The 26815-nt window shown below is 44.4% G+C and overlaps 1 protein-coding gene across 2 annotated transcripts in view; it reads right to left on the bottom strand.

Moving 5' to 3' along the window:
• The window catches only part of LCMT1 (leucine carboxyl methyltransferase 1), a 66058-nt gene that overhangs the window by 19909 nt on the left and 19334 nt on the right, over window positions 1-26815 (bottom strand). For both annotated transcript variants that reach the window (XM_065924528.1, XM_065924529.1), the window contains exons 2-5: window positions 21591-21682; window positions 19390-19511; window positions 11916-11992; window positions 9519-9580 (exon numbers count right to left, since the gene is read on the bottom strand). In XM_065924528.1, coding sequence (XP_065780600.1) covers window positions 9519-9580; window positions 11916-11992; window positions 19390-19511; window positions 21591-21682 — 353 coding nt within the window. The remainder of the gene's footprint in view (window positions 1-9518; window positions 9581-11915; window positions 11993-19389; window positions 19512-21590; window positions 21683-26815) is intronic.

The following is a 26815-nucleotide window of genomic DNA, read 5'->3' as shown; positions in this document are numbered from 1 at the left end:
TGATTCTCAAGCTTTGGCAGGAATCAGAATCACCCAGAGACCTTGTTGAAACAACTGATCAGGCTCCACCCCCTGAGTTTCTGATTCATATTTTTAAAAAATTGTTATTGTTATTCAGTCACTAAGTTGTATCTGACTCTTTGTGACTCCATGGACTACAGCATGCCAGTCTTCCCTATCCTTCATTATTTCCCAGAGTTTGCTCAAATTCATGTCCCTTGAGTCAGTGATGCCATCTAACTATCTTATCCTCTGCCACCTTCTTTTCTTCTTGGCTGCAATCCTTCCCAGCATCAGGGTCTTTTCAAAAATGGAAATCTATATTTCTAGTAAGTTTCCAATTGTGTAGATGCTGTTAGTGTGGGACTATACTTTTATTTATTTTTTCAACATTTATTTATTTGGCTGTACCTGGTCTTAGTTGCAGCCTGTGGGATCTAGCTCCCTGACCAGGGATCAAACCCAGGCCCCCTGCATTGGAAGCATGGGGTCTTAGCCACTGGATCACCAGGGAAGTCCCAAGTGACTACACTTTTAGAACCACAGGTACAGATGAAATGACACTGGCAATAAAATTAGGCGATGGTACAAGGAGATGCATCAATCTAGTCACATCATTTTTGTGTAGCCCTGAAATTCTTTTCAATTTAAACTTTCCATTTTTAAAGCTAGATTAGAATAAAAAAAGAAATTAAATGGCTTGATTATTTACTCCAAGTACTGTTTGCTCAACTTCCTCAAAGGTACAAACCATGGAAGGAGCTGGGACATTCGACAGCCACCCTGCATCCCTGCTGAGAACTCAGTTCTCTCCTGAGAACCCACAGCAAAAAGGTGTGAGGAAGGGAAACAGCATGTGAGCTGGTTTTCCCTTACTTTCCTGAGAACCCCACTGAGCTAGTTCAAATACACTTGGCCACATCCCGTAAGCTAACAAGATATACCTTTTAGGAACCTGCCAGATGGCAGGAAACCACCCAAGGACAAAGCTAGGAGACCTAGAGTCAGTCTCGGGCACTGCAACACCGAGTTCAGAAAAGAATAAATATAAAGGATGTGAAGGCATTTTGCTTGCCCTGCTGTGAAAACAAGCAATGACTCTCAAATGCCTGTGTGTCTCCTGACAAATAACATAAAGTTGAGGTTTTCTATCCCTGACCACAAAAAAAGAGAGGCCCAGAATGTTGAAGCATGTGGTTCCCTCCGACCATGCAATTCACAAGACACCCGTCTTACTAAGAGATGTGGATCTAAAGGTATATGCAAGGCAAAAATTGCACATGGTCATGATTACTCTTAACAACTGAACATAAGGTATGGCAGAGTTGCAAGGGGCGATGACCCGGGGTGCACCCAGCAGTGGCCCAGCTGTATTCCCAGGTAAGCTGGCATACTACCTGGGAAGCCCTAGACACAATGACCCCAAGGTATCATCAAACGATACAATCTGATACTCTAAATCACACAAACACCACACCTGTCATGATCCTCAGAAGTCAGGGACTACTCAAGCTGTGCAGAAATAGAAAGTCTGTTATCTGCCCTTGAAGAATGCCTGACCCTCATTTCACAAGAAACAGAAAGAAGATACAGGCCCAGGGTAAGTTTCAAGGGAGGTATCCTATTCTGGGACTTCCCAGGTGGCACAGTGTTAAAGACTCCACCTGCTAATGCAGGACACTCAAGAGACTTGGGTTCAATCCCTGCGTCAGGAAGGTCCCCAGGGGAAGGAAATGGCAATCCACCCCAGTATTCTTGCCTGGAAAATCCCATGGACAGAGGAGCCTGGCGGGCTACCCTCCATGGAGTCGCAAAAGAGCCAGACATGAGTGAGCACACATTGCTATTCTAGGAAAATGCGCCATTTTTTGAAAATCTAACAGTGGCAAGAGACCCAGAAAACAACAGAAAAGCCTTAGTGCCTTTAGAATGTTTCTGAAAGCAGGTGAGAAAAAGACCTTCTCACCAAAATGAGATTCAGAATCCCTTCCTTTATTTCTATATTCTACTTCCAAAGAGAAAAACAGAAGGGGACTTCAAAGCATTTTGTGTGATATTCACATAAGAACAACTTTCTCAAAGAATAGCTGGTACCCACCCAATTCTGGAAAGCAAATTAACATTGATTTAAAACCCTAAATTGCTACCAGTAGCTCTCTCTGTGATCAATCATTACAGGATTGACTTCTAAGAGGATTTAAAAGGGAGACGTCCTGAAGGCTTAGCACCATGACATGGTTTTTTAAAAAAATTAAGAACAAATTAATACCAGGCCAGAATGGCAAGACGAGTATAAAAATCCTATTGCTCAGGCTTGTTCATCATTTCATTCAAGCAGCAGCTCTCAACTTTGTCCCTAGGGAACACTGGGTGACGTCTGGAGACATTCTGGGTTGTCACAACTGGGGGATGCTAGTGGCATCTAGTAGGTAGAGGTCAGGGACGCTGCTAAAACATTACACATTGTGTGGGACAGTCCCCCAACAGGGAATTATCCAGCCCCAAATGTTAGGAGGACTGAGGCTGAGAAACACTCTGCTAGACTTACACACAAAAATTCAAAGATCATTAGTTGATGATGAAGTTTAAAAAAAATCCTTGAACAGTTCTAATTATTCTCAGATAGGGGAAACGTAACATACTGTAGCTTGGGAACAGGACATGGTTCCCAAGATGAAAATTCTCTGAAACGCATCGGCAGAGGAACAGGCTTTGGAGTCAAAACAACCCTAAGAGTAAGGCTCTATTCTGCCAGTTCCCAGTCATATGACATACCACTCACGCCTACCTTTCTTTTAAACATAAAATTCAGACAACGGAAACCTCATATGGCTATAGCAAACATTAAGGGCAATGTAAAAGAGTGAGCTCCAGGACTTCCTTGATGGTTCAGGGGTTAAGAATCTGCCTGCCAGCACAAGGGACATGGATTCGATTCCTGGACTGGGAACTAAGATCCCACATGGCGCAGGGCAACTAAATCTGTGTGCCACAACTATGAAAGCCCATGCTCTAGAGCCCGTGAGCTGCAACAAGAGAATCCACTGCAATGAACACCCCAACGAGAGCAGCCCCCACTTGCCGCAACGAGGGAAAACCTACACGGAGCAACAGAGTCCATGCCCCACAACAAAGACCCAGTGCAGCCAAAAATAAATTATTTTTTTAAAGTACAAGCTTCATGGTTTCCAAACTGTGTACCCTGAGGTGTCCTGGGACAGCACAACCAACTTGGCAGAGCAGGATGTTTTAATAAATTTTTGAGGGAAACACAGAAACACTCGACATGGATCAGACACAAGCAAACCACCAGTCCAAAGCAGTCACAGTGTCCACTTGAGACTTCTGTACACTCACTTTTAATGACACTCTATCTCTGCAAAGTTGATCAGATATGACCGCGACTTAAAAAAAACAAAAAAACAAAAATGCCACTACTGCTCAAACATCACTTGCAATACTGCAGGAGGAACAGGTGGTGGGGTCCCACCTGGCTCCCAGGCAAGTCATGACGTGCCTGTCAGGAGCACATATCCCATTGGAAGTAACTGTGTTTATTTAAGAAGGAAATTAAAAGAGCATTTGTTCTTAAACAGTATGCATCTTTTTTTTCAAATGATCAAGAAACTGTTAGAATATAAACAACGCTTGAACCTAAACTTATTAATAAACAGAATTGTTGACATGTTTTGTAACCCAGAGTCACTACGAAAAGTTTACTGAGGCGCTTAGGGCACTGTGATCCAAGGAAAGTAGGGACTCCTTCCCTGACCCAATGCCTGGGATGTCACGGAGGTCTTCTGTGAAGACCAGACACAGATCATTAAATCCAGGCAGGTGCTGAGAAGCTCCACCCAGATGAAAACTGTTAGTCGCTCAGTCATGTCTGACTCTTCGAGACCCTATGGACTGCAGCCCTCCAGGCTCCTCCGTCCAAGAACACTGGAGTGGGTAGCCATTCCCTTCTCTGAGGGGTCTTCCCAACCCAGGGATCAAACCTGGGTCTCCTGCATTGCAGGTGGATTCTTTACCCTCTGAGCCACCAGTGAAGTCCCCAACCCAGATGAACCCAACCCAAATTGGCAAGGTGCAAGACGGTGAGATAAACAGACAGTTATCTTAAGCCATGTGCTTTCCAGTGGTTTGTTTCAGAGCAAAAAGCATAGACTTTAATTATCTGCCTCATTAAGCTCATGCCTACAAAAGGCATGAAGTGTAAGATTTACACAATGCAACAGTGTAAACATACACACACAGAATCCACAGGGCATACAAGTCATGATCTCTTCCATCACCTCCAAGTCAGCATTTCAAGAGAGATGGGTTCCTATGTGCTGTTAAGCTGGAGTGAAGTCCATCAATCTCATCTATTGTATGTCTTCAAAGACAGACTCATTATTAGGACTGCAAGGTGTTTTTAGGTCTATAGATTTTCCTAGAACACTTCAGTTAAAAAAGGAGGGGCGGGCAGCGTGTTGTAAAATGGATTCAGCCTCAGGTGGATTTCTGGACCACACAGAAGTTTTGCTGGTCTTCCTGTCCATCAGTCCACCTGGTAATACTTACTGAGCTCTCACTATGTCCAGGGCATTGAGTTCTGGGAATAAGAGGATGAACAGGGAGATCCTGTCCTGCCCACATGGGGCCTGTGATCCAGCAGGGAAGATGAACAGTGGGCAAGTGTAGAGAGCACTACAAAGATGGGGGCGGTCTTGTGGCAACAGGATCCCACTTCCCTTAGAACAGAGTCCAGACTTCTTGGCCCGGCCTACAAGATCCTAGGTGATGCAGTCCCTGACGGCTTCATCAGCTTCCCTGTGAGCCACGCACACCGACCCACTGCCAAGTCCAGTCACTCTGGGCTTTCAGCATCCTTGCACACTCCTCCTTTGTCTGCACTTGCCTTGACTGAAACAACCTTCTCCCTAGTTTCTCCTTCTTAGGGTTCAGTTGAAATGCCTGATATTTGGAAATGCTTTGATTGGGTTGCCCTTTTTACTTCATATTCATCCAGTTCCACACAGGAGTTGAGATGGATTACAAAAACATAAATGCTCGTTCATTCAAGCCTTCGGGTACGTGTTTATTCCATTAACAATCTCTGTGTCCCAGGCACTGTTTTGGGTGCTGGCGATACAGGGGTGAATGAGACAGGAAGGGTCCCTGCTCTCATGAGGCTTATCCCTTCAGAGGGAGACAGTGAGTCACAGAACAAATGAAGAATCAAGATAACATCAGAGTATTGACTGCTATGAAGAAAAGAGGACGGCAAACCTAGATAGCATATTAAAAAAGGAGAGACATCACTTAGCCAACAAAGGTCCATACAGTCAAAGCTATGGTTTTTCCAGTAGTCATGTATGGATGTGAGAGCTGGACCCTAAGGAAGGCTGAGTGCCAGAGAACTAACTTTTGAGAGTCCCTTGGACAGCAAGGAGATCAAACTAGTCAATCCTCAAGGAAATCAGGCCTGGATATTCATTGGAAGGACTGATGCTGAAGTTGAAGCTCCAATACTTTGGCCACCTGATGCGAAGAGATGACTCATTGGAAAAGACGCTGATGCTGGGAAAGATTGAGGGCAGGAAGAGAAGGGGGTGACAGAGGATGAGACAGTTAGATGGTATCACTGACTCAATGGACATGAATTTGAGCAAACTCCAAGAGATAGTGAAGGACTGAGGAGCCTGGTGTGCTGCAGTTCATGGGGCCGCGAAGAGCTGGACACAGCTGAGCAACTGAACAACAGAATAGTATCGTAGAGTATGACGTGGCAGCTGACATGAGACGTGTGTGACGACATGGAGCCCATCAAGCAAAACCGGGGGGAAAGAGTTCCAGACCAAAGGAGAGGAAAAAGAAAGGTCTGAAGATGAGAGAGAGCTTGGCACAATCAGAGGACAGCAGGAGGGCAGTGTGGCGAGATCCTAGTTACTATGGTCGAAAATAAAATGAGGAGGCATCCACTTGACTGATTAACCATGTGGATTTCAGCTCTGGGAAGATTTAAGCAGGAAAGTCATAGAACCTGACTTAACTTTTTAAGAACTTATCATGATTTATTTTTCATTGTGTATCCATATATATATTTTTAACTTTTTCCCCTATGAATACTTCAGCTTATGAAAACATCTATCATTAACTCTAAGATGCATATTTTTTAAACATTTTAACACGTCTGAAATCAGGATGCATCTAACAGTTGATAATGTATCTGTTTAATTTGTCAACACTCATTCTTTCTTATTGATAAACAGTGGTGATTCTTAAAATGACAGACCCACAGGTTTAAAGAAAAAGGAAATTTTAAAATTTTTGTCACTTTTATTATCACCTATCACTTTTCTCGGATTTCATTTGCATTTTAATTTTTATTTATTTTTATTCAATTTCTCTTTTCTCAGTACAGTGGCAACATCAACAACTATAAAAGACTGGAAAGACAACAACTATAAAGACTGGAAAATTTACCCACATTAAGACACAGAGTTAAAAAAGACAAGCAAGAATAAGAAAAAAAATCTGCAATTAAAAAAAACTGACAGAAGGCAAAACTGACAAAACCCTTATAACTATCTTATAAGGGTTCCTATAAACTGGAAAAAAAAAAAAGAAAACATTGCAACTGAAGAAAAAATTGGGCAAAGGAAATTTACAAAGAAATTCCCAAAGACTAATGAAATGAAAGAAAAATAACTCACTAGCACTCAGTTATATAAGATTTTAAAACAACAGGACATCATTTCAGCTAATCAGATTGGCAAATTTCTACCAATACTTAAAAATATTTAATATATGAAAATATCCAGCGTTAGTGAAGATTTAGAGAAAGAGTATCCTCATCTACTCTTAGTGAACACATAAATTAATAAAAAGAATTCTCGAGATCATCTTGGTAGTAGCTATTAAAATTCACAATGCACAATCCTTTAACCTAGCAATTTCTGCAAATATGCACATATACACGTGTCTTCTACAACACTGTTGAATATAGAAACATAAAAAGGCAGCAATCTAAATGACCATCAGTGAAAGTGAAAGTCGCTCAGTTGTGTCTAACTCTTTGCGACCCCATGGACTATACAGTCCACGGAATTCTCCAGGCCAGAATACTGGAGTGGGTAGCCTTTCCCTTCTCTAGGGGATCTTCCCAATTCAGGGATCGAACCCAGGTCTCCTACATTGCAGGTGGATTCTTAACCAGCTGAGCCACAAGGGAAGCCCAAGAACACTGGAATGGGTAGCCCATCCCTTCTCCAGCGGATCTTTCCAACCCAGGAATTGAACCTGGGTCTCCTACATTGCAGGCAGATTCTTTACCAACTGAGCTATCAGGGACCATCAGTAGGGACTAGATTAAATAAAATGGAATTTCCGTGCAGAGGAAATGGCTGTAAAGCCACTAGAAATAATGAGGAAGGATTATATACACTGACATGAAAAGACAGTCATGATTTAGCAGGACATGAAAAGAGCAAGTCACAAAACAGTATGTATAAATTATTTTATTAAAATTACACATATGGAGAAGGAAATGGCAACCCACTCCAGTATTCTTGCCTGGAAAAGTCCATGGACAGAGGAGCCTGGCTGGCTGAAGTCCATGGGATTACATGACTGAGCATGTGTGCATGAGGGTAAAGGGAGATGGGTTGGTAGCAATAAAGTGATAGAACTAAAAAAGATAAAAAATAAAAAAATAATAAAATAAAATAAAATTACATATAAACCTATATTCATATATAGAAGCAGAGATTCATTCATTCAACAAATACATGTTAAACTGCAACAGATATTTATTCAATCTGTATAGACATTCATTCAACAAAAATTCACTGAATCTTTTATGTACCAGGCATTGGATTATATTTATGTATGTACTTTATTAGTATTCACCTTTCTCTGGGTACACTGTTCATCTATATGAGAAAATACTCGGAACACTGGTTATCTGGGATAAGGGGAAGGTCCTCTCTCCTTTGTATGTTTCTACACTGATGGATCAAAGTTCCAGCAAAGTATTAGACAGTTCACTACAGATAATCGTTCTGACTCAAATATTAACCAAACATATAGAAATTTATGATAGACAAGGTGTGGAGAAAGCAAATCGGCCAGCAAATGACAAAGCTTGAACAATTTCTACTTACAATCTGTGTAAGGGCAACAGAGGATGGGGGAGATATTATTTTCTGTGGACACTCTCTTAGTAATCTGATCACTAGTAGGTGTCTAAGGCACTGTGGTTGTGTGAAAGAGGAGGCGTACCCAATTATCTGACATTTGTCGTGCTATCTACATCACCCATCGGAGAAGGCCGTCCTCTCTAAGCACATTTTCTGACCTGAATTTTTATAAGGCCCTTTAACATCTCTATCAGATACAGACTGAGAATGATGGAACATTCTGGAAGAGTTTTACTATAATTTGAGAGGCTTTAGAAATGAGGAAAGTGTTGTTGCAAGCATTCATACTTAAAACTTGGGGGGAGGGACTTCCCTGGAGGCCCAGTGGCTAAGACTCCACATTCCTAAAGAAGGGGCCCAGGTTTAATTCCTCTGCAGGGAACCAGACTCCACATGCCACAACTAAAAAAATCCTGCATGCTGCAGAAAGATGGAACATCCTGAGTACTGCAACTAAGACCCGGTGTAGCCAAATAAATAAATTTTAAAAAAAATTTTGAGGGGAAAAATGAAGGCGGGGCCAAGCAGGTGACATAAACCAGGAAGCAGGTCAGGTGTGAGACAGAGTGGGTGGCGGGGTCAGAGCTGGGGAGGACACGACCTGTCTAACCAAGGCGGTTGCTGCCCAGTGACCACCATGCACGAGTCAGGATCTGATGTTTTCCAAGATCTGCTATTTCCAAGCAAAACTGGAAATCAAGACTTTCATGAAAAATCTCCTATTTTTGAAACACTGACAACTAATTTAAATTCTCTCTAAAAAAACAAGATTTAGGATTGGGGACCTATGAACATCTAAGGTGAGTCATACCAAGTGAGTGAAAGTCGCTCAGTTGCGTCTGACTCTTTGTGACCCCATGGACTGTACATACAGTCCATGGAATTCTCTAGGCCAGAATACTAGAGTGGGTAGCCTTTCCCTTCTCCAGGGGATCTTCCCAACCCAGGGATCGAACCCAGGTCTCCCGCATTGCAGGCGGATTCTTTACCAGCAGAGCCACAAGGGAAGACCAAGAATACTGGAGTGGGTAGTCTGTCCCATCTCCAGTGGATCTTCCCGACCCAGGAATCAAACTGGGGTCTCCTGCATTGCAGGAGCTATCAAAGGAAGCCTGAGTCATACCAAAAACCATTTTAAATTTCTTCCTGGTAACAGTGGTGGAAGAGAACATTGTAGCAACAGAAGGATAGATGTGAGTGCACACGTGCACACACACACACACACACAAATACACACACACACTCACACTCAATCTTTAAAAAGAAAAGGGGAAAAAAGAGCTGACATGGTCCTACATCCCAGGTTGTATGACTCAGGTTACGGATACTTGCCCATTTGAAGTGTGTCCTCTGAATGCAAGTCTAAAATGGGTTTTGATAGGAGAGGTTTCAGTCTGCAGAAGATGGGAAAAAGAAAGATGAGGCAAGTAGCTCATTTACCACTAAAACACACTCACACAGACACAGCAAACAGATACTGGATTGGCTAAAAAGCTCGCTCGGGTTTTTCCATCAGATATTATGGAAATATCCAACAGACTCCTTGGCCAATCCAATATCACTAGTGTTCAAAAGAAGGACCACGCCAAACGGTCATCTGTTTAATCACACTTGCCCTTAGACCCATACAGTAAAAGTCTATGGGATATAAGTCTCAGGTTAGGTCAGCTAAGCTTTACACGGAGAATCTGCTATCAAATCACAAACAGATCATAACACACTTACTTAGAAACAGCTACAGAGAGGCTAGGAAGAATTGTTCAAATGTTCCAATATTTTTTCAAGTCATCACTAGTGTCTTGCCTCTTCTCAAACAGAACTTTTTAAGATAGCTTATTATTTCTCACAGACAAACTAAAAATACTGACTGCTACTGGGAGCTAAAGTTTAGTAACATTTATGTGATAACTCCCTCAATTAAGAATCTGCAAAAAACTAGGGAATTCCCTGGCAGTCCAGGGGTTAGGACTTGTGCTTCCACTGCCAGGGGCCTGGGTTTGGTCCCTGTTCAGGCAACTAAGATCCCACAGGCCACGGTATGGACAGAAAAAAAAAAAAAAGACTATGCGAAAAATCAGCAATCAGAGAACCAAGTTCAATATCCCAACAACCATACACAAATGTCAATGCTTTTTAACCCCAGAAAACCACCCTGGGCCTTGAGCCTACTTGCCCTGATTTCACTCAAGAGTTCCAACAAGTTTAGTCACAGTTTGTATTTAGTCACACTTCGTAGTGTTCCCAGAACATCGGAATTACAGTACAGCAGCTTCAAAGCATATTTAATGTAAGATATAATTTTGTATTTAGAAAGGGTAAAAAAACTTATTTTCATGTGTGTGTGTGCACAGTCATGTCTGACTCTTTGTGACCCCCTTAGACTGTAACCCTCCAGTCTCCTCTGTCCATGGAATTTTCCAGTTAAGAGTACTGAAGCAGGTTGCAATTTCCTCCTCCAGAGGCTCTTCCCGACTAAGGGATCAAACTCACGTCTCTTGCATGTCCTGCAGTGGCAAAAGATACAAGGATAAACTAAAAAAATAAAGTTTGAAAATGACCTCCAATTCTCTCTAGATGTCTAGAGAATTAGACATCTCTAAAGGATAAGCAGAAACTTTTGTGCTTATCAAAAATTTGGTTAAATGTAAGAACTGGGATTTTATTTATATGACCATTATAAAAAGGAGAGTGGACCTGTAGGTTATAACTGTTGGAAAACCTTAACCTTGGTCTTGAAGTCAGGGTTTAAATTTCAATTCCACCCCTTCTAGCTAGGTGACTTTAGGCAAATTAACTAAACTTCTCTGAGCCTCAGTTTTCTCATCCTGTAGAAAAGGGTCAATGATGCCACTTAATTTATGAGTCGGCTCTGAGAATTGAGGAGGTCCATCCAAGTGAAGCATTTAATGTGGGCAAAGAAAATTGGCAAAGATTAGCAAACTCATCACTTACAACTCGGCAAACTCCTTGAAAAAACTAAACTCAGAATGGCCCGTATAACATCTCTTATAGAGTAACTATAATTTCAGCCTCCCATTCATTCATTCAAAAAACTCTGAATGGACTTCCCTGATGGTCTAGTGGTTGAGAATTCACCTGACAACGCAGGGGACACGGGTTTGATCCCTGGTCCAGGAAGATCCCACTAAGCCTGAGAGCCACAACCACTGAAGTCTGACTGCCCACGAGCCCGAGCTCCGCAACCAGAGAAGCCGCCAGAATGAGAAGCCCTCAGGACACCAGAGAGCAGCCCCCGCTTGCCACAACCAGAGAAAGCCTACCCAGCACTCAGCACGCACACAAAAATTAATAAACAAGTATGCTATTGTTATTAAAAAAAAAAAAAAGAATTTTACTACATATCTATTCTGGGGCCAGGCACCTTTCTATACCCTACGGATATAAAGGAGTAAGCAAAATACAAAAATTCAAATTAACAGACAACAGTGCTAATCAACTATACTCCAAAAAATTTTTTTAATTCAGATTGCTAATCTACTATAAGTCACTTTTTTGTTAATGTTCAAGGGAATGACATAAACAGAGAGAAGAGTCACAAAGGATGGTATATTTCCTGTTGACAACTGCACAGTACGTTGGAATGAGGGTCCTGGGGTAAGAGAGCAGTGAGGGGATGAAATGTGCAGTCTCCTGCATCCGGACCTGAGGTCTCCCAGAGCTGGTTCCGAATTCCACCAGGCTCCTGCTTCTGGCCAAGGCCACACTTACTTGATGCTGTGCAGCTTCCTCGTGACTATCATCGGAAAGTCGATTTCAAAATATTTCCTTGGTAGAAGATCTTCATCCTGAGAAAAATAACAGAGTGTCATCTTTATACAAGGTTTCCCCAGTGGCTCAGTGGTAAACAACCTGCCTGCTAATGCAGGAGACGCAGGTTTGATCCCTGGGTCAGGAAGATCCCCTGGAGAAGTAAATGGCAACCCACTCCTGTATTCTTGCCTGGGAAATCCCATGGACAGAAGAGCCTGGTGGGCTACAGTCCATGGGACATGACTTCGTGACTGAGCACACCTGCAATTTTTATACAATTATTACTCACACATTTACCGATCACTTTCATGTACCAAGTCCTAGGGCCCAAAGAACAATGGGGGTGCTTAAGGATTTAAAATCAGGGTACTGAGGACTTTCCTGGCAGTCCAGGGATTAAGACTCACACTTCTACTGCTGGGGGCAAAGGTCTGTTCCCTGGTGGGAAAACAAAGATCCCACAGTCCTCAAAGAGTGGTCAAAACAAAAAATAAATTAATTAAAATAAAATCAGGGGAACGATATAGTCAGAAATGTACCCTCCAATTTACTTGGTCTCAGCATCAAGAATGGATGAAGGGGAAAAGGAGATTATTGCAGTCATCCAAGAGAGAAGCGATGGGGAGTCTGAACCAGGAGAATGGTCACAGGGATGTTAAGAGGTGGTCTGGATGTAGGACATGAGGGTATTTCTCAAAAACACAGCTTGAGACCTATTAGAGAGGGTCAAGAAACCAATGTGGTAAGTAACACATATCAGAAAACTTCACATGGAATTAGGGTCAGCACTATTTTGTGATATATTTATTTTTTCCTGTGATAGTGGAGAACAGTGGGGAGGTAAATAGCAGGTACTCTGGAGCCTGGGGGTGGGGGAAAGGTTCAAATCCCCATTACACCACTTGTTTGCTGTAAGGCCTTGGGACAGTCACTAAAGTCCCGGGCCAATGTTTCCTTATCTGAAAAGTAGAGAAAATGATTAACACCTCATAGGGTTGTGAGGATTAAAGAAGAAACACACGAGTAACACTCAGAATGGGGCCTGCCCTTAGTAGGCGCCATGGGTGCCCTTGCATCTTGTATGTCCAGACATATGTACACAGAGTCAAGTCCTGGCTAGGGGTATTCATTGGAAGGACTGATGCTGAGGCTGAAACTCCAGTACTTTGGCCACCTCACGTGAAGAGTTGACTCACTGGAAAAGACCCTGATGCTGGGAGGGATTGGGGGCAGGAGGAGAAGGGGATGACAGAGGATGAGATGGCTGGATGGCATCACTGACTCAATGGGCATGAGTTTGAGTAAGCTCCGGGAGTTAGTGATGGACAGGGAGGCCTGGCGTGCTGCGATTCATGGGGTTGCAAAGAGTCGGACACGACTGAGCGACTGAACTGAACTGAAGGGGTGTACAGTTATTGTTTTTTATACTGTGGCTACAATTTTTAAAAGTGTGAAGCACACACACACAGCCCTCCTTCCCTCTTGCTTTTTCTAGCTTAGTCAGTGGTTACACCCCCATCCAGTCACCTACTGGTTGTGCTACAATTCTTCCCAGCTTCTCCTCCCTATCCAATCAATAACTTAGCCCCAAATGTATGCAAATAGGTTTCCCCAATGACTCAAAGGTAAAGAATCCGTCTGCAATTCTGGAGGCACAGGAGACTCAGGTTCGATCCCTGGGCTGAGAAGATCCCTTGAGGAAATGGCAACCCAGTCCAGTATTCTTGGAGTCCAGTTCTGGAGACTTCCATGAACAGAGGAGCCTGGTATGCTACAGTTCATGGGGTCGCAAAGAGTCGGACAAGACTAAGCAACTGAACACACACACACAAACACACAAAAGTATTGCAGATGTGAGATCATTATGTAATAATACTATGAAACTAACATAATATTATGTCAAATTATATGATATCACTTATATGTGGAATCTAAAAAAAAGAAATGATACAAATGAACTTATGTACAAAAGAGAAACAGACCCACAGACACAGAAAAGGAACTTAGGGTTATCACAGGGGAAGAAGGGAGGGGTAAGTTGGGAACTTTATATGTATACACACTGCTGGGTGTTTAGTCACTCAGTCGTGTCTGACTCTTTTTGACCCTCTGGACTGTAGCCCGCCAGGCTCCTCAGTCCATGGGATTCTCCAGGCAAGAATACTGGAGTGGGTTGCCATGCCCTCCTCCAGGGGATCTTCCCGACCCAGAAATCAAACCGGGGTCTCCTGAATTGCAGGCGGATTCTTTACCAGCTGAGCTATCAGGGAAGCCCATATATACACACTACTACATAGAAAATAACAAACAAGGACACATTGTATAGCACAGAAGACTATAGCAAATATTTCATAATAACCTCTAAGGAAAGAGACATATGTATAACTGAATCACTCTGCTGTAACACACTGTAATTCAACTGTACTTTTCAGATGCATCTTCCGCTGTGAAGACAAAAACACCACCCCCATTTGCTGTAGCAGCTCTCCACACCCCAAGACTTAGCAAGAAACAAGACACCCCACAACCTGGCCAACATACCCAGAAAGGGGCTGATATCCAGAGCCTGGTGGGGGCTTCCTTGGTGTAGGATAGGACAAACAAAAAGGCGGGGTAAGGATGATACCCTTGTTTCTGACTTGAGCGATCCGGCAGCTAAGAATACCATTTATGAAGACAGGAATGAGAGATGGTCCCTTCATGGATCAGAGCCTTGTCATGGCAAAGGGACTCTCGTAACTCAGTGAAGTTATGAGCCATGACATGCAGGGTCACCCAAGGCAAACGGGTCAAAGTGAAGAGTTCAGACAAAACGTGATCCTCTGGAGGAGAGAACGGCAAACCACTCCAGTATTCTTGCCGCAAGAACCCCATGAAAACTATGAAAAGGCAAAAAGATATGATGCTGGAAGATGAGCCCCCCCGGGTTGGAAGGTGTCCAGTATACTACTGGAGAAGAGTGGAGCAAACTCCTGGAGATGGTGAAGAATAGGGGAGCCTGGCGTGTTGCAGTCCAATGGGTCAGAAAGAGTCAGACATGACTTAGCAACTGAACAACAACAACAGCAAATGAGAGACAGAGGACAGGTAGGAAGTGGGAGCAGACCTGCCCGAGGACAGAGTGATGGGGGCAGAAACCATGAGTAGGAAGGTGACCCCTAAGGGCAAGGAACAGAATGAGGAAATCCACCCACATGGAAAATGGTCCTCAGTTAAAATTTCAGGGGATCTGGTTTGGGAGAAGAGGGAAAGAAGAGGGAAGGAGGGAGAAGGAGAGGGATGGAAGAAGGAAGAAAGAAAAGCAACAGAACAAAGGGATAACACGATTTCCTGCCATCAGAGGAAATCTGGGCTCACCCACCCTCAGCCGTTCACTCTTGGAGTTGCAACACACACCTGCTGCACGACCGCAGAGCAGGGCTAGGTAAAAGCTGTCTGAAGATATTCGGAGGACGTGTTTAAAGGATGCCCCGAAATGACTTTTGCTAAGAAATTCTACAACACCTTTCAAGAACTTTTACTCACAAGGTACAGAGCAATAAGAACACCCTAAAATTGGGACTTCCCTGGTGTTCCAGTGGTTAAGAATCTGCCTGACAACGCAGGGGACTCAGGTTTGATCTCTTGTCCAGCAAGATTCCATGTGCCATGGGGTTATTGAGCCGGTGCTCTAGAGCCTGTGCTCTGAACCAAGAGAAGTCACTACAGTGAGAAGCCTGCATACTACAACTAGAGAAAGCCTGTGTGCGGCAGTGAAGACCCAGTACAGTCAAAAAAGCTACTAAAAATTGGAAAAAAAAAAAAAAAAAAAGGCCTAAAATTCCAGAAGACCACAAGGACAATCCAAAGCAAATAAATGAAGGACAGCATAGTGTCCTACATTGCTTTTTACTTTTAAAGCTCTTTCCCAGGCACTTGGGTACTTGATCCTCCTAAGAATTTTGCATAAGGGGTCACTGTCAAAAGAAAGTTTCTAAAAGGCACACTGGGAGCTTTTCACAAACAGCCATCCTCTTTCTTAGCTTCCAGAAAAGGGCAAAATGGCTCTGGCAAGTGATGCTTCAACTTTTCATTCTGCGATTCGCTGTGGCCCTTCTGACACCACTCCCAAGCAGCTCACAGGGCACGGGAGGCAGGGAGACACCCAGGGCTGAGCGTGGCCACCAGGGGGGAGCAGGGAACAGCCACGAGGAAGAGAGGGTTCATCAAAGATCCAACGTGATGGACTGCTTCACCGGCGGCCAACATTGAGACTGCTTCCCCTCCACACCTGATCCTCTGGCTGGGCAGAAACAGAATCCAAGGGCCACCAAGAATCAAGGCCCTCTGTGATGACACAGAGGGGCGGGATGGGGGCGTGGGAGGAAGGCTCAAGAGGGAGGGGATATATGCACACTGATTCACTTGGGCTTCTCGGGAGGCTCAGATGGTAAAGAACCCGCCTGCACTGCGGGAGACCTGGGTTCAATCCCTGGACTGGGAAGATGCCCTGGAGGAGGGCATGGCAACTCTCTCCAGGATTCTTGCCTGGAGAATCCCAAGGACAGAGGAGCCTGGCGGGCTACAGTCCAAGGGGTCGCAGAGTCGGACACGACTGGGGGACTAAGGGCAGCGCGCTGACCCGCGTTGTGGTACAGCACAAACCGACACAACACTGCAGAGCAATCACACTCCAGTTGAAAATGACAATAAAAAAAGGACTGAGGACCCTTACAGGGTTTCACTTACCCTTTTGTGGCTCATGACAAGATCACCTTTCCCTGTTCCTGCCTGCTGCCTGAAGATGGGCATCTGTGACTGTTCAGTCTTGAGCCCCTGAGATTATACAGAATGAGCTCACATGGGCGTGGCCCCGGAAAGCCTGTGACTTGCAGGAGCCTCTGCTGGGGCAGCTGGGGGCGCCGTCCCAGGTGGAAAGAGCCCAAGACATCAAGATCAATGGACAAGATTTCCCTGCTCTTTTATAGAGGCACATACAGCTCTAAAACAGGGATTAGCAAACTTTCTGGCAAGAAAGAAAGCAGTTTAGCCTTGGCAGACCCAAAGATCTCTGTCGTAACTACTCAGCCCTGCTGTCCAAGTGCCAGAGCAGCCATACGTGACATGTAAATAAATGTGCGTGGCTGTATTCCAATAAAACTTTATTCACAAAAACAGGTGGCAGGTTGGATTTGGCCTGTGCAACCTTTGCTCTAAGAGAACAAACCAGATAATATCTGTCTTAAAAAGAAGAACTTTAGATTAAAAAAAAAACCCTTTAGATCAATATAATTATCAGATAATTACACTGATTTCAAATTTCTACGTAGGACTTTGAGGCCCTGTGCTAGTCCCCTTCCTTGCCTCTTTTTCTTCTAATAAATTTATTTATTTTTGGCTGTGCTGGGTCTTCACTGTTGCGTGGGCTTTTTTCAAGTTTCAGCGTGCAGTGTCTCCTTCTCTAGTTGCCGCGGCTTCTCTTGCTGCAGAGGACAGGCTGCAGGGCATGAAGGCTTCAGTAGCTGCGGCACATGGGCTCAGTGGTTGAGGCTCCTGGGCTCTCGAGCACAGGCTCAATAGTCGGGGTGCATGGGCTTAGCTGCTCTGTGGCATGTGGGATCCTCCTGAAACAGGGATTGAACCCCTGTCTCATGCATTTATTTGGCAGGCGGATTCTTACTCACTGAGCCGCTGGGGAAGCCCCTTGTCTTTTTTTCTTGCAAGGGGCACATATGCCTCAGTGTACCTTGCTCAGAAATTAAAATCTCAGATTTATTAATGATTAATTCACCTACAAGACGGGGGAAAAAGAAAAAAAAAAAAACATGACCATGTGCAAAGGGTATCAGGAAGAGGGATCTCTCCAGCAGCCCGTACTGATGCTGGCGATACACTCTTTTACACTGCATTCTATTCCAGTGGAACCACACGAAGGTCATGGTGTTACAGAGGCACAACTAACCCATAGAAAAGAGCCCCCAAGTGACCACAGGGCTGTGTGCAGAAAAAAGAGGAAGGAATTGGGAACTTGATGAGCTGGAGGCCAGTGTTGGCCCATATCCCAATGCTACTAGCTGTCCAATATGGGGGAAGAACTTCCAAAACCCCATATTCCCCATCTGTGTAAGCTTCCCCAACAGAGTTCTCATGTTAATTCCTGAGGTCACGTATGTAACCGCACTTCATAGGGACTTCCATGGTGGCTTAGTGGTAAAGAATCTGCCTGCCAATGCAGGAGACACGAGTTCAATCCCTGATCCGGGAAGATCCCACATGCCACAGAGTGGTAGTGATTGAGCCTGTGCTCTCGAGCCCGGGAGCCGCAACTGCTGAAGTCCACGTGCCACAACTACCAAGCCTGTGCCCTAGAGCCCAAGCTCTGTAACGAGAGAAGCCACCACAATGAGAAGCCCAGGCCCTGCATCCAGAGAGTAGTCCCACTTGCCGCAACTAGAGAAAAGCTTGCACAGCAACGAAGACCCAGCACAGCCATAAATAAATAGATTAAAAAAAAAAAAAAGCACGTCATAAATATCAGTTATCTTATCCAGAAGGAGGAATGTAGTGGCAAATTATTAACACCAGGGCCATGTTGAGGCCACTCATTTTTGAGTAAGAGAAAGGTTGAGAGTTCTTAAGACCAAAGACCTTCTTGTCAGGTGACAGGGAACAAAACAGATAATGCAGGTTGAGTTATGCCTATACCTTCTGATTTATCTTGCTCTCTGTCGGCAAGAAATCTGGAGAAATGCACATACCCATTACTGCCACCTGATAGAAGAACCAAGAAAACTCTGTACAAACCTACCAAAAAAAAGAAAGAAAGAAAGAAAGAAAAATGCCATCAGTGAGATATTTGTAGGGAAAAGATTTGGTGATAAAATCCAGTCCAGAAATCAAAGACCAGAACTTCAGCGCTGGGTCTGCCACTAACCAGACCCAAGTTTCCTTTACCTGTGATTGAGTGTAATCCCACCTGCCCTTGAACAACCCTAAACAGAACAGTTGAGGAATCAAATCAGAGAATGACTTCAAAAAGACTTTGGATCATGTTATCTTTACCCAGTCTTGCAAATCTCCCAATGTTACTACCTAAGACACTGTTATTCTAACAATAAAATCTTCAGTTCTCATCAAAATTACAAACACATGTCTTCTTTTGTCTCAGCAGTTCTACTGGTAGAGTTCTTTCTCCTGATACATATCCACCCGTGCAGAGGAAAATGTACCCAAGGAATTGTATTATAACCCTGTTTGTGGCAGCAAAATGTGAGCAACAATCCACATATCTTCACTAGGGCCCTGGTGGGATAAAGTACGGAGCTGATGGAAGTTGTGGGGGATGGGAGACAGGCTGTCACCCCGTTTTAATCTATTTTTTCAAGTTTTTGAACCAGGTGAACATCTTCAACAAACTAAATTAAAATGACTGGAGAAAAGGGGGGAAATTTACCTTTAACATCCAGAAGGTGGTATCCATCCCGGCCCCAAGGTTTAGAATTTGACAATTACATTCCGTCTTCCGTAGAAATGCCTTTGTAAGCTGACTGACGCCATGGACTCGAGCAAAGTATCCTAAGCGACAGACAGAGAGGCAAGCTATCACTTGGTGACGCCAGGAATAATCCGTGCAAAGCCCAGAGTGCTAGGGAGAGCAAAACAACACTTTGCCCTTCTTCAGGGTTAGGGGAAATAATGACTTTCAAATTCTCCCTTTTTAGCTGGTCGGACCAAAATAAATACAAATTAAATGGTAGTTTAAGAAAAACAAAATGCCCTGTCCTGTTACTTAGGAAAGACAAGTGTCTTTTATCAAGACATCTGATCCAAATGTCCTCTTGGAAAGGTGCTTTTTCAAGGCTCTAGGGGAAGTTAACGAGTACTCTGCTAAAACTTGTCTGCAATGCAAGAGAAGCAGGAGATGCTGGTTCGATCCCTGGGTTGGGAAGATCCCCTGGAGGAGGGCATGGCAACCCACTCCAGTATTCTTGCCCGGAGAATCCAATGGACAAAGCCTGGCTACAGTCCATAGGGTCCCAAAGAGTTGGACACGATTCAGGGACTGAGCACACATGGAAAACAACATTTTTAGGTCAGGAAATTGGGCAGATGAATGTCAAAGCAAAGAGAGCCATGATTCTTATCTTGTTCCTTTCACTTCCATCCTGTGTGGGTTACAGCCTCTGTGTTTATAAAATGGCATCACCAACGTGAGGGTGGCAGAGCGGGGAAGCGGAGATACCAGCAAGTGGTGGCCTAATTGATGGACTTGTTAAGCTCTAGGGTGAGGAGCTGGAACAAAGGAGACGGGAAACCCAGAAGGGAGACAGGAAGATAGCAGCTATCTGTTCTAAAGGCCTGATACTCAAGGTGTGAATGCTTTCAGAGAAAAATTTGAGAAGCATGCAGAACCTTTCTTTGTCATTTGACAGAGAAATTTTAGTGAATGTGCTGAGAAATAATTGGGGGGATTCCCTAACAGTCCAGTGGTTAGGACTCTGTGTTTCCACTGCCCGGGACCAGAGTTTGATCCCTGGGCAGGGAACTAAGATCCCACAAAGCTGTGTGGTTCAGCCAAATAAATAATCAATTGATAATCCCTACATGACTTATAAACAAACAAATACTCTGGGCTTGTGTTTGCATTTTATTTTTCGAGTAAATCACCTTTTTTTTTTTTTTGGCCGCACCACGAAGCATGCAAGATCTTAGTTTCCCAATCAGAGCTCAAACCCATGCTCCCTACAGTGGAAGCATGGCGTCTTATCCACTGGACCACTAGGGAAATGCCTCTAGCAAATCATCTTTATTGTATGCTGCAGAATATCATCCACAATGGATTCAGTTTGAGGGAAAAATGTTCTCGCCTCAGACGTTTGGGCAGTGCTCTACTCCTGGGCTAGAGGTCCCCACTCTAGAGATGTGGACCCGGGAGAGGAAGAAGGAAGGGGGCTGCCATGCGGCCAGGACTCTGAAGAACAGCGGCTGCCTGCCTTCAGAACATTCCCTGGGAAATCTGTCTGGACAGCGGCAGAGGCGGGCTTCAGGAAGGCCTCTTGGCCAGGCCTCGCCTGGGCTAACTGCTGCCCAATCTTACCCTCAGTTCAATGTTAACTACCATGTCCTTCTCTTCAGGAACCACCACTTACACATTTCTTTGCAATTCTTACAGAACCCACCTACAGGACCCATCTTCAGTGCCAAGATTCCCCCCAACCCACAAGAATCATGGTCAGTGGTCAATTTTCCAATCTGGCTGCAACTAAGTCACACTCCTGTCTCAAATCCTTTGACTTCCTTGCTAGAAATTACTTGCAGAACCTAACAATGTTACTAACAAATAGGGCAACAAGAACAAAAATAACCCCCTACATGAACAGACAGCTCACAGTAAAAGATATGTAAGTGGCTTTTAAACGCAGAATAATGAGTTTTAACCACACCTTAAAATAAGAGGAATGTAAAACACCATTTTTCATGTACCAGAGGAATAAAGATTAAAAGTTTCATAATACACTGTGCTGGTGTGGAAGTTGGGAAACGAGCATCTCCACACTCTGGTGAAGACAGTACACCCCAGAACTCTCTTTTTAAGAATGAATTCCTAGAACCCCAGGGATTCATGAGAGGTAGGGGAAGGAGCTGGGCACTTGCCTCTGTTAATTTCAGGCGCCTTCCTCTCTTTAGAAAGTCTCACCAAATGCTGGATGTAAGGGTCCTGCCAGTAGCCAATGCTCACTGCGAACCTGAAAGAGATGAAAAAGGAAACAGGTGATTAGAGAGTAGGGTCAGGCCAGGTTCCACGGGCAACTTCCCAGGAACCAGATCAAGGATCCAGAGATTTATCTCTGGCCAAATCATGCAACTGGAGGCTATCATAATAAGCGAAGTCAGAAAAAGAAAGATAAATACCATGTGATATCACTTACATTTAGAATCTAAACTATGACACAAATGAACCTATCTATGAAACAGAAACATTTGCCGACAAAGGTCCATCTGGTCAAGGCTATGGTTTTTTCCGTAGTCATGTTTGGATATGAGAGTTGGACTATAGAGAAAGCTGAGCACCGAAGAACTGATGCTTTTGAACTGTGGTGTTGGAGAAGACCCCTAAGAGTTCTTTGGACTGCAAGGAGATGAAACCAGTCAATCCTTAAGGAAATCAGTCCTCAATATGCATTGGAAGGACTGATGCTGAAGCTGAAACTCTAATACTTTGGCCACCTGATGCCAAGAACTGACTCAATGGAAAAGACCCTGATGGTGGGGAAGATTAAAGGCAGAAGGAGAAGGGGACGACAGAGATTGAGATGGTTGGATGGCATCACCAACTCGATGGACATGAGTTTGAGCAAGCTCCGGGAGTTGGTGATAGACAGGGAAGCCTGGCGTGCTGCAGCCCATGGGGTCGCAAAGAGTCAGACACGACTGAGCAACTGAACTGAACTGGTGAAACAGAAACAGAATCATGGACATAGAGAACAGATTGGTGGTTGTCAAAGGGGAGGGGATTGGTGGGAGGATGGAGAGGAAGGCTGGGGTTAGCAGATGTAGGCTATTATATGCAGAATGTATAAACAACAAAGTCCTACTGTATAGCACAGAGAATTAGATTCAATATCCTACATTAAACCATAACAGGAAAGAGTATTTTAAAAAAGAACGTATGTGTGGGAGTATACACAAACAAAAGACACACACATATATGTATAACTGAATCACTATGTTGTAATCAGTAATTAACACACAGTAAAAAATCCCCTACACTTCAATTTAAAAAAATAAAAAGCCAAATAACATTCAATGCTCCAGTACAAGTTTAAACAGACTCATCCATCCACCTTTAAATTCACAGTCATTCCCATCACACTCCCCAGCAGTCATTTCTTACCTCTCTGTTCCCACACATCATTCATTCCTTTCCCAGGACCCTAAACAGCAAGTAAGCTCACCTCATATTTCATACAGCTCTTCGAACATTTATTCACACAGCAAACTCACTGGCCGGAGCTAGTCAGGTAACTGCTCAAACAAAAGTTTTGTGTCCAGGGGAAGGGAGACCCCAAAATAAATAGCAAATATCACTAATAACTAACAAAGTATTTCTCCTGACTCTGTCAGTCCTTTCATGTCCCTTAAGGAGGCTGTGGTGGAGAAACCAGGAACAAATAAAACAGCTCCAATTTGGGAAATGCCAGGGTAGCCTAAAGGTTCTCAACCCTAGTCTACACTACAAGAATGATAGATGCTGTGTTCCAAGCCGGGGAGCTAAAGCTCTGATTACCACTGGAAATCTCCCGGCAATCATGAGTGGAACCAGCCTCAGGACAAATGAGAAGTCAGGGAAGGAATCTGGATCCCTAGGGCCATACCACACCCCCCAGGGGCCCAGAGCCTTCTCTACCCCGCAAGGAAAATTTAGTGAGATAATGAATGTCTTTACCACTTACATCAAATTGAGTCAGGCTTCTGTTACTTACAACCTTAAGCATTCTAAGTGATATCCTGCATGATACATCCACTCCACATTGCCTGGTAAGTAAGCTGAAACTTAAAGCGAGTGTGTGTGTGCGTGTATGCTGTCACCCAGTTAAGTTCTAAGCTCCCAGACACATATTTACATCTTTTCTTTTCTTCATACCTACCAACACGGCTTATGGGCTCAGTCACTCAGTCACGTCCGACTCTTTGCAACCCCACAGACTGTAGCCCCACCAGGCTCCTCTGTCCATGAGATTTCCCAGGCAGGAATACTGGAGCGGGTTGCCATTTCCTACTCCAGGGGATCGTGCCAACCCAGGGCTCAGACCTGTGTCTCCTGAATCTCCTGCACTGACAGGCAGATTCTTTACCACTGTGCCACCTGGGAAGCCTCTACCATCAAGGCTTACTGCTGCCTTAACAGCAATAGCTGCTGAATTCGGTACAAACATGCCCCCCAGTCTCCTGCACCCATGTCTCCACAACCATGGGCATTCACAAGGAGGCACATATGTGGAGCTACTCAAGGCAGCAACTCAACACACCAACACACAAAGTACTAAGGAACACAATTTACTAAAAGCCCAGACTGTCCAAGGAGAACAGCAGACCCACAGAGTTTTACAAAGCAAACTTGCTCAGCTGTCTAAAACAGTGGTTCTCTGGAATTCCCTGGAGGTCCAGTGCTTAGGACTTCATGCTTTCACCGCTAAAGGCAAGGGTTCAATTCCTGGTTGGGGAACTAAGACATGCATCTAGGCCAATGAAAGTAGCGCTTTTCAAGCAATGAGTTGTGACCCATTCATATCACAAAATCAATGTAATAGTTTGCAAATCTCCATTTAAAAAAATGAAGTAGAACACAGTAAAGCAGAAGTTAGCAGCATCATACTATATTGGAGAAGTCAGGACCGCTTTTGTGAAACCTCTGTTTCAATGTATGTTGGGTATGTAAGCGCTATGAAAAAAGTGTTCTTGGGAACTCCCTGGCAGTCCGGCAGTAGACTTGCAACTCTGAGCTTCCACTGCAGTAGATATAGGTTCAATCCCTGGTGGGGGAACTAAGATCCCACAAGCAATTATCCAAAAAAAAAAAAAGAAGCAATGGTTTAGGAATCATTTCTCGCCATCTAGTGGTAAAAGTCATATGTGCAGTTGAAGCAAGACCAGTAGATGACGTAGATGTGATGAGAACACAGGTCAAACTGTTCCTGCCCCAACATCCAGGGCAAGAATCCTGTCGACAACACTGAACCACTGCTGACTACTCCCCACAGAGAAGGCACTCGCCCCATCACCAAGAAGCTCCAACTGCTGAAAAGCTGATCAATTTGTCTCCCTCTAAGTGTTCCCCGCTGGATTCACTAGTGCCCTCTTGGATAACAAGGAGCAGTTTCTATTCCTTCCAACTCAGCATTATCAGTCAATTTAATGCTATTGATTCAGTCCAGCAATGTTTATTGAGTGTCTAGCAGTATTTATTGTCTGCTAAGTGCTGGGCATTGGATTACAGTGGTGAACAAAACCGAGAAGCGACAGAGACAGAGATCACGACAAACGAGGGATATAATTATATGGTGAATGGAGGAGCTATAGCAGAGGTTAAAGGGAAAGCCTCTCTTCCAGGGCATGGCTGAGCTGAGTCCTAGAGAATTAGAGAAGGGCAGCTGTGCAAAAGTCATTCAAGACAGGAGGAACTGCAGGCAGAAACGCTCTGGGGTGGGGATGGACGTGGAATGTTCCAGAAGCAGGAAATAGGGAGGGCTGGAGAGAAAGGAAACAGGAGAAACTGGAGAGGAGGTTGGAGAGAGAAGTGGACTCAGGTCATACAGGGCCTGGCAGGAGCCTGGGATGGATCCCACAGCACTCAGGGCGCAGTCAGTGTTGTTCGGCGGTACAGAAAGGTGGGGCGATGCATGGACATAACCCAAGGACCCCCCAGTCACTTGGGGAGACACACAGACATAACACAAGGACCCCCGATCACTAGTTCCCATGACTCCTGCTTCCTAAGGCTACCATCACATGTCTCTGCCCAGTCCTCAAATCAAGACGACTGCCGGTGGTTACCATGCCTTGGAGTTAAAAAGAATCTCACAGTTTAGCCTGGGAGAGCAGCCAAGATAAAAAGCTGAATTAACACACTGCTAGGAAGAGAAAGGAAGAGGGCGCTGCTGGGCCCTGCTCCTGGGAAGTCCGATGGGAGGTGAGCACCGTGATTCAGGATTTACAGGCCGCCAATGCAGCTGAGCAGGTAACAGTGCACCTCCACAATGAATACTAACCAGTCATCTATAACAGGTACTAGCGGACTTTCCCTGATGGTCCAGTGGTTAAGACTCCACACCCCCAATGCAGGGGAACTAAGATCCCACAGGCTGCATAGGGCGGCCGAAGGGAAAAAAAAAAAAAAAGAAAGAAATCTATGAACTAAAAGAACTGGGGATGGCAAGAGGTTCATAACACGTACACTATATTTCGTCATATAAGACACCATCAATTTCAAGATTGAAAAAAGAAATTTAAAAAACACTATCAGTGAATGTTTCTTTTTTAATTGCTTAGAATTTTACTTTTGTAATTATTGAAAAAGCTCCTTTATTGGGCCAGAGTGTCATCATCTCCCTCTCTCTTGTACAGACAGAAAAAAGAGTGAGGTAAGCTGGCTAAGCCTTCACTTTCAGGATGTCTGGGCCTTTCCACACAATACTGACCTCTGTGTCACCGAGGGCATTGGTGAGGATGTATTTCTTTCCTTTAATATTTGTTTATGTATTTATTTCACCTGCGCTGGGTCTTCACTGCTGCTCGCGGCTTTCTCTCTAGTTGCAGACAGCAGGGGCCACTCTCTAGTTGTGCAGAAGCTCCTCATTGCAGTGGCTTCTCTCGTTGCAGAGCATGGGCGCCCGGCATGCAGGCTTCAGTAGTTGTGGCTCCCGGATTCTAGAACACAGGCTCAATAGTTGTGGCACACGCATTTAGTAGCTCCATGGCAGGTGGGATCTTCCCGGATCAGGGATTGAACCCATGTCCCCTGCATTGGCAGGCAGAGTCTTAACCACTGAGCGACCAGGGATGCCCCGAGGGTGCATTTCTTAAGAGATCTCCAACATTCTCTCTGAGATTTTCTTCCAAGCAGCTGACCCTCAGCCTGGAAGTTTGGCTACTGGCTCTTTCTTGATCTCATCAGACGATATCAAGGAATGATTTTCAACAGCAAACAGGATTTGTGTTCTTTCTTCAAATGGCCTTAAAAGGTAGGTAGACTAAAGCACTGGGGCTGTGGTCACAGCTTTCCAAGCAGGCCATGCCACCAGGAATCTGTGTCTGCTTGCACAGGTAAGGACACCTCTAATGTCACTTGACAGTGACTGCAAGTAATGTTGAGAGTTAAG

Source organism: Muntiacus reevesi, chromosome 2 (genome assembly GCF_963930625.1).
Source record: "Muntiacus reevesi chromosome 2, mMunRee1.1, whole genome shotgun sequence".
In the NCBI taxonomy this organism is placed as follows: Eukaryota; Metazoa; Chordata; class Mammalia; order Artiodactyla; family Cervidae; genus Muntiacus; species Muntiacus reevesi.
This window is presented reverse-complemented; position numbering and strand designations above follow the sequence as displayed.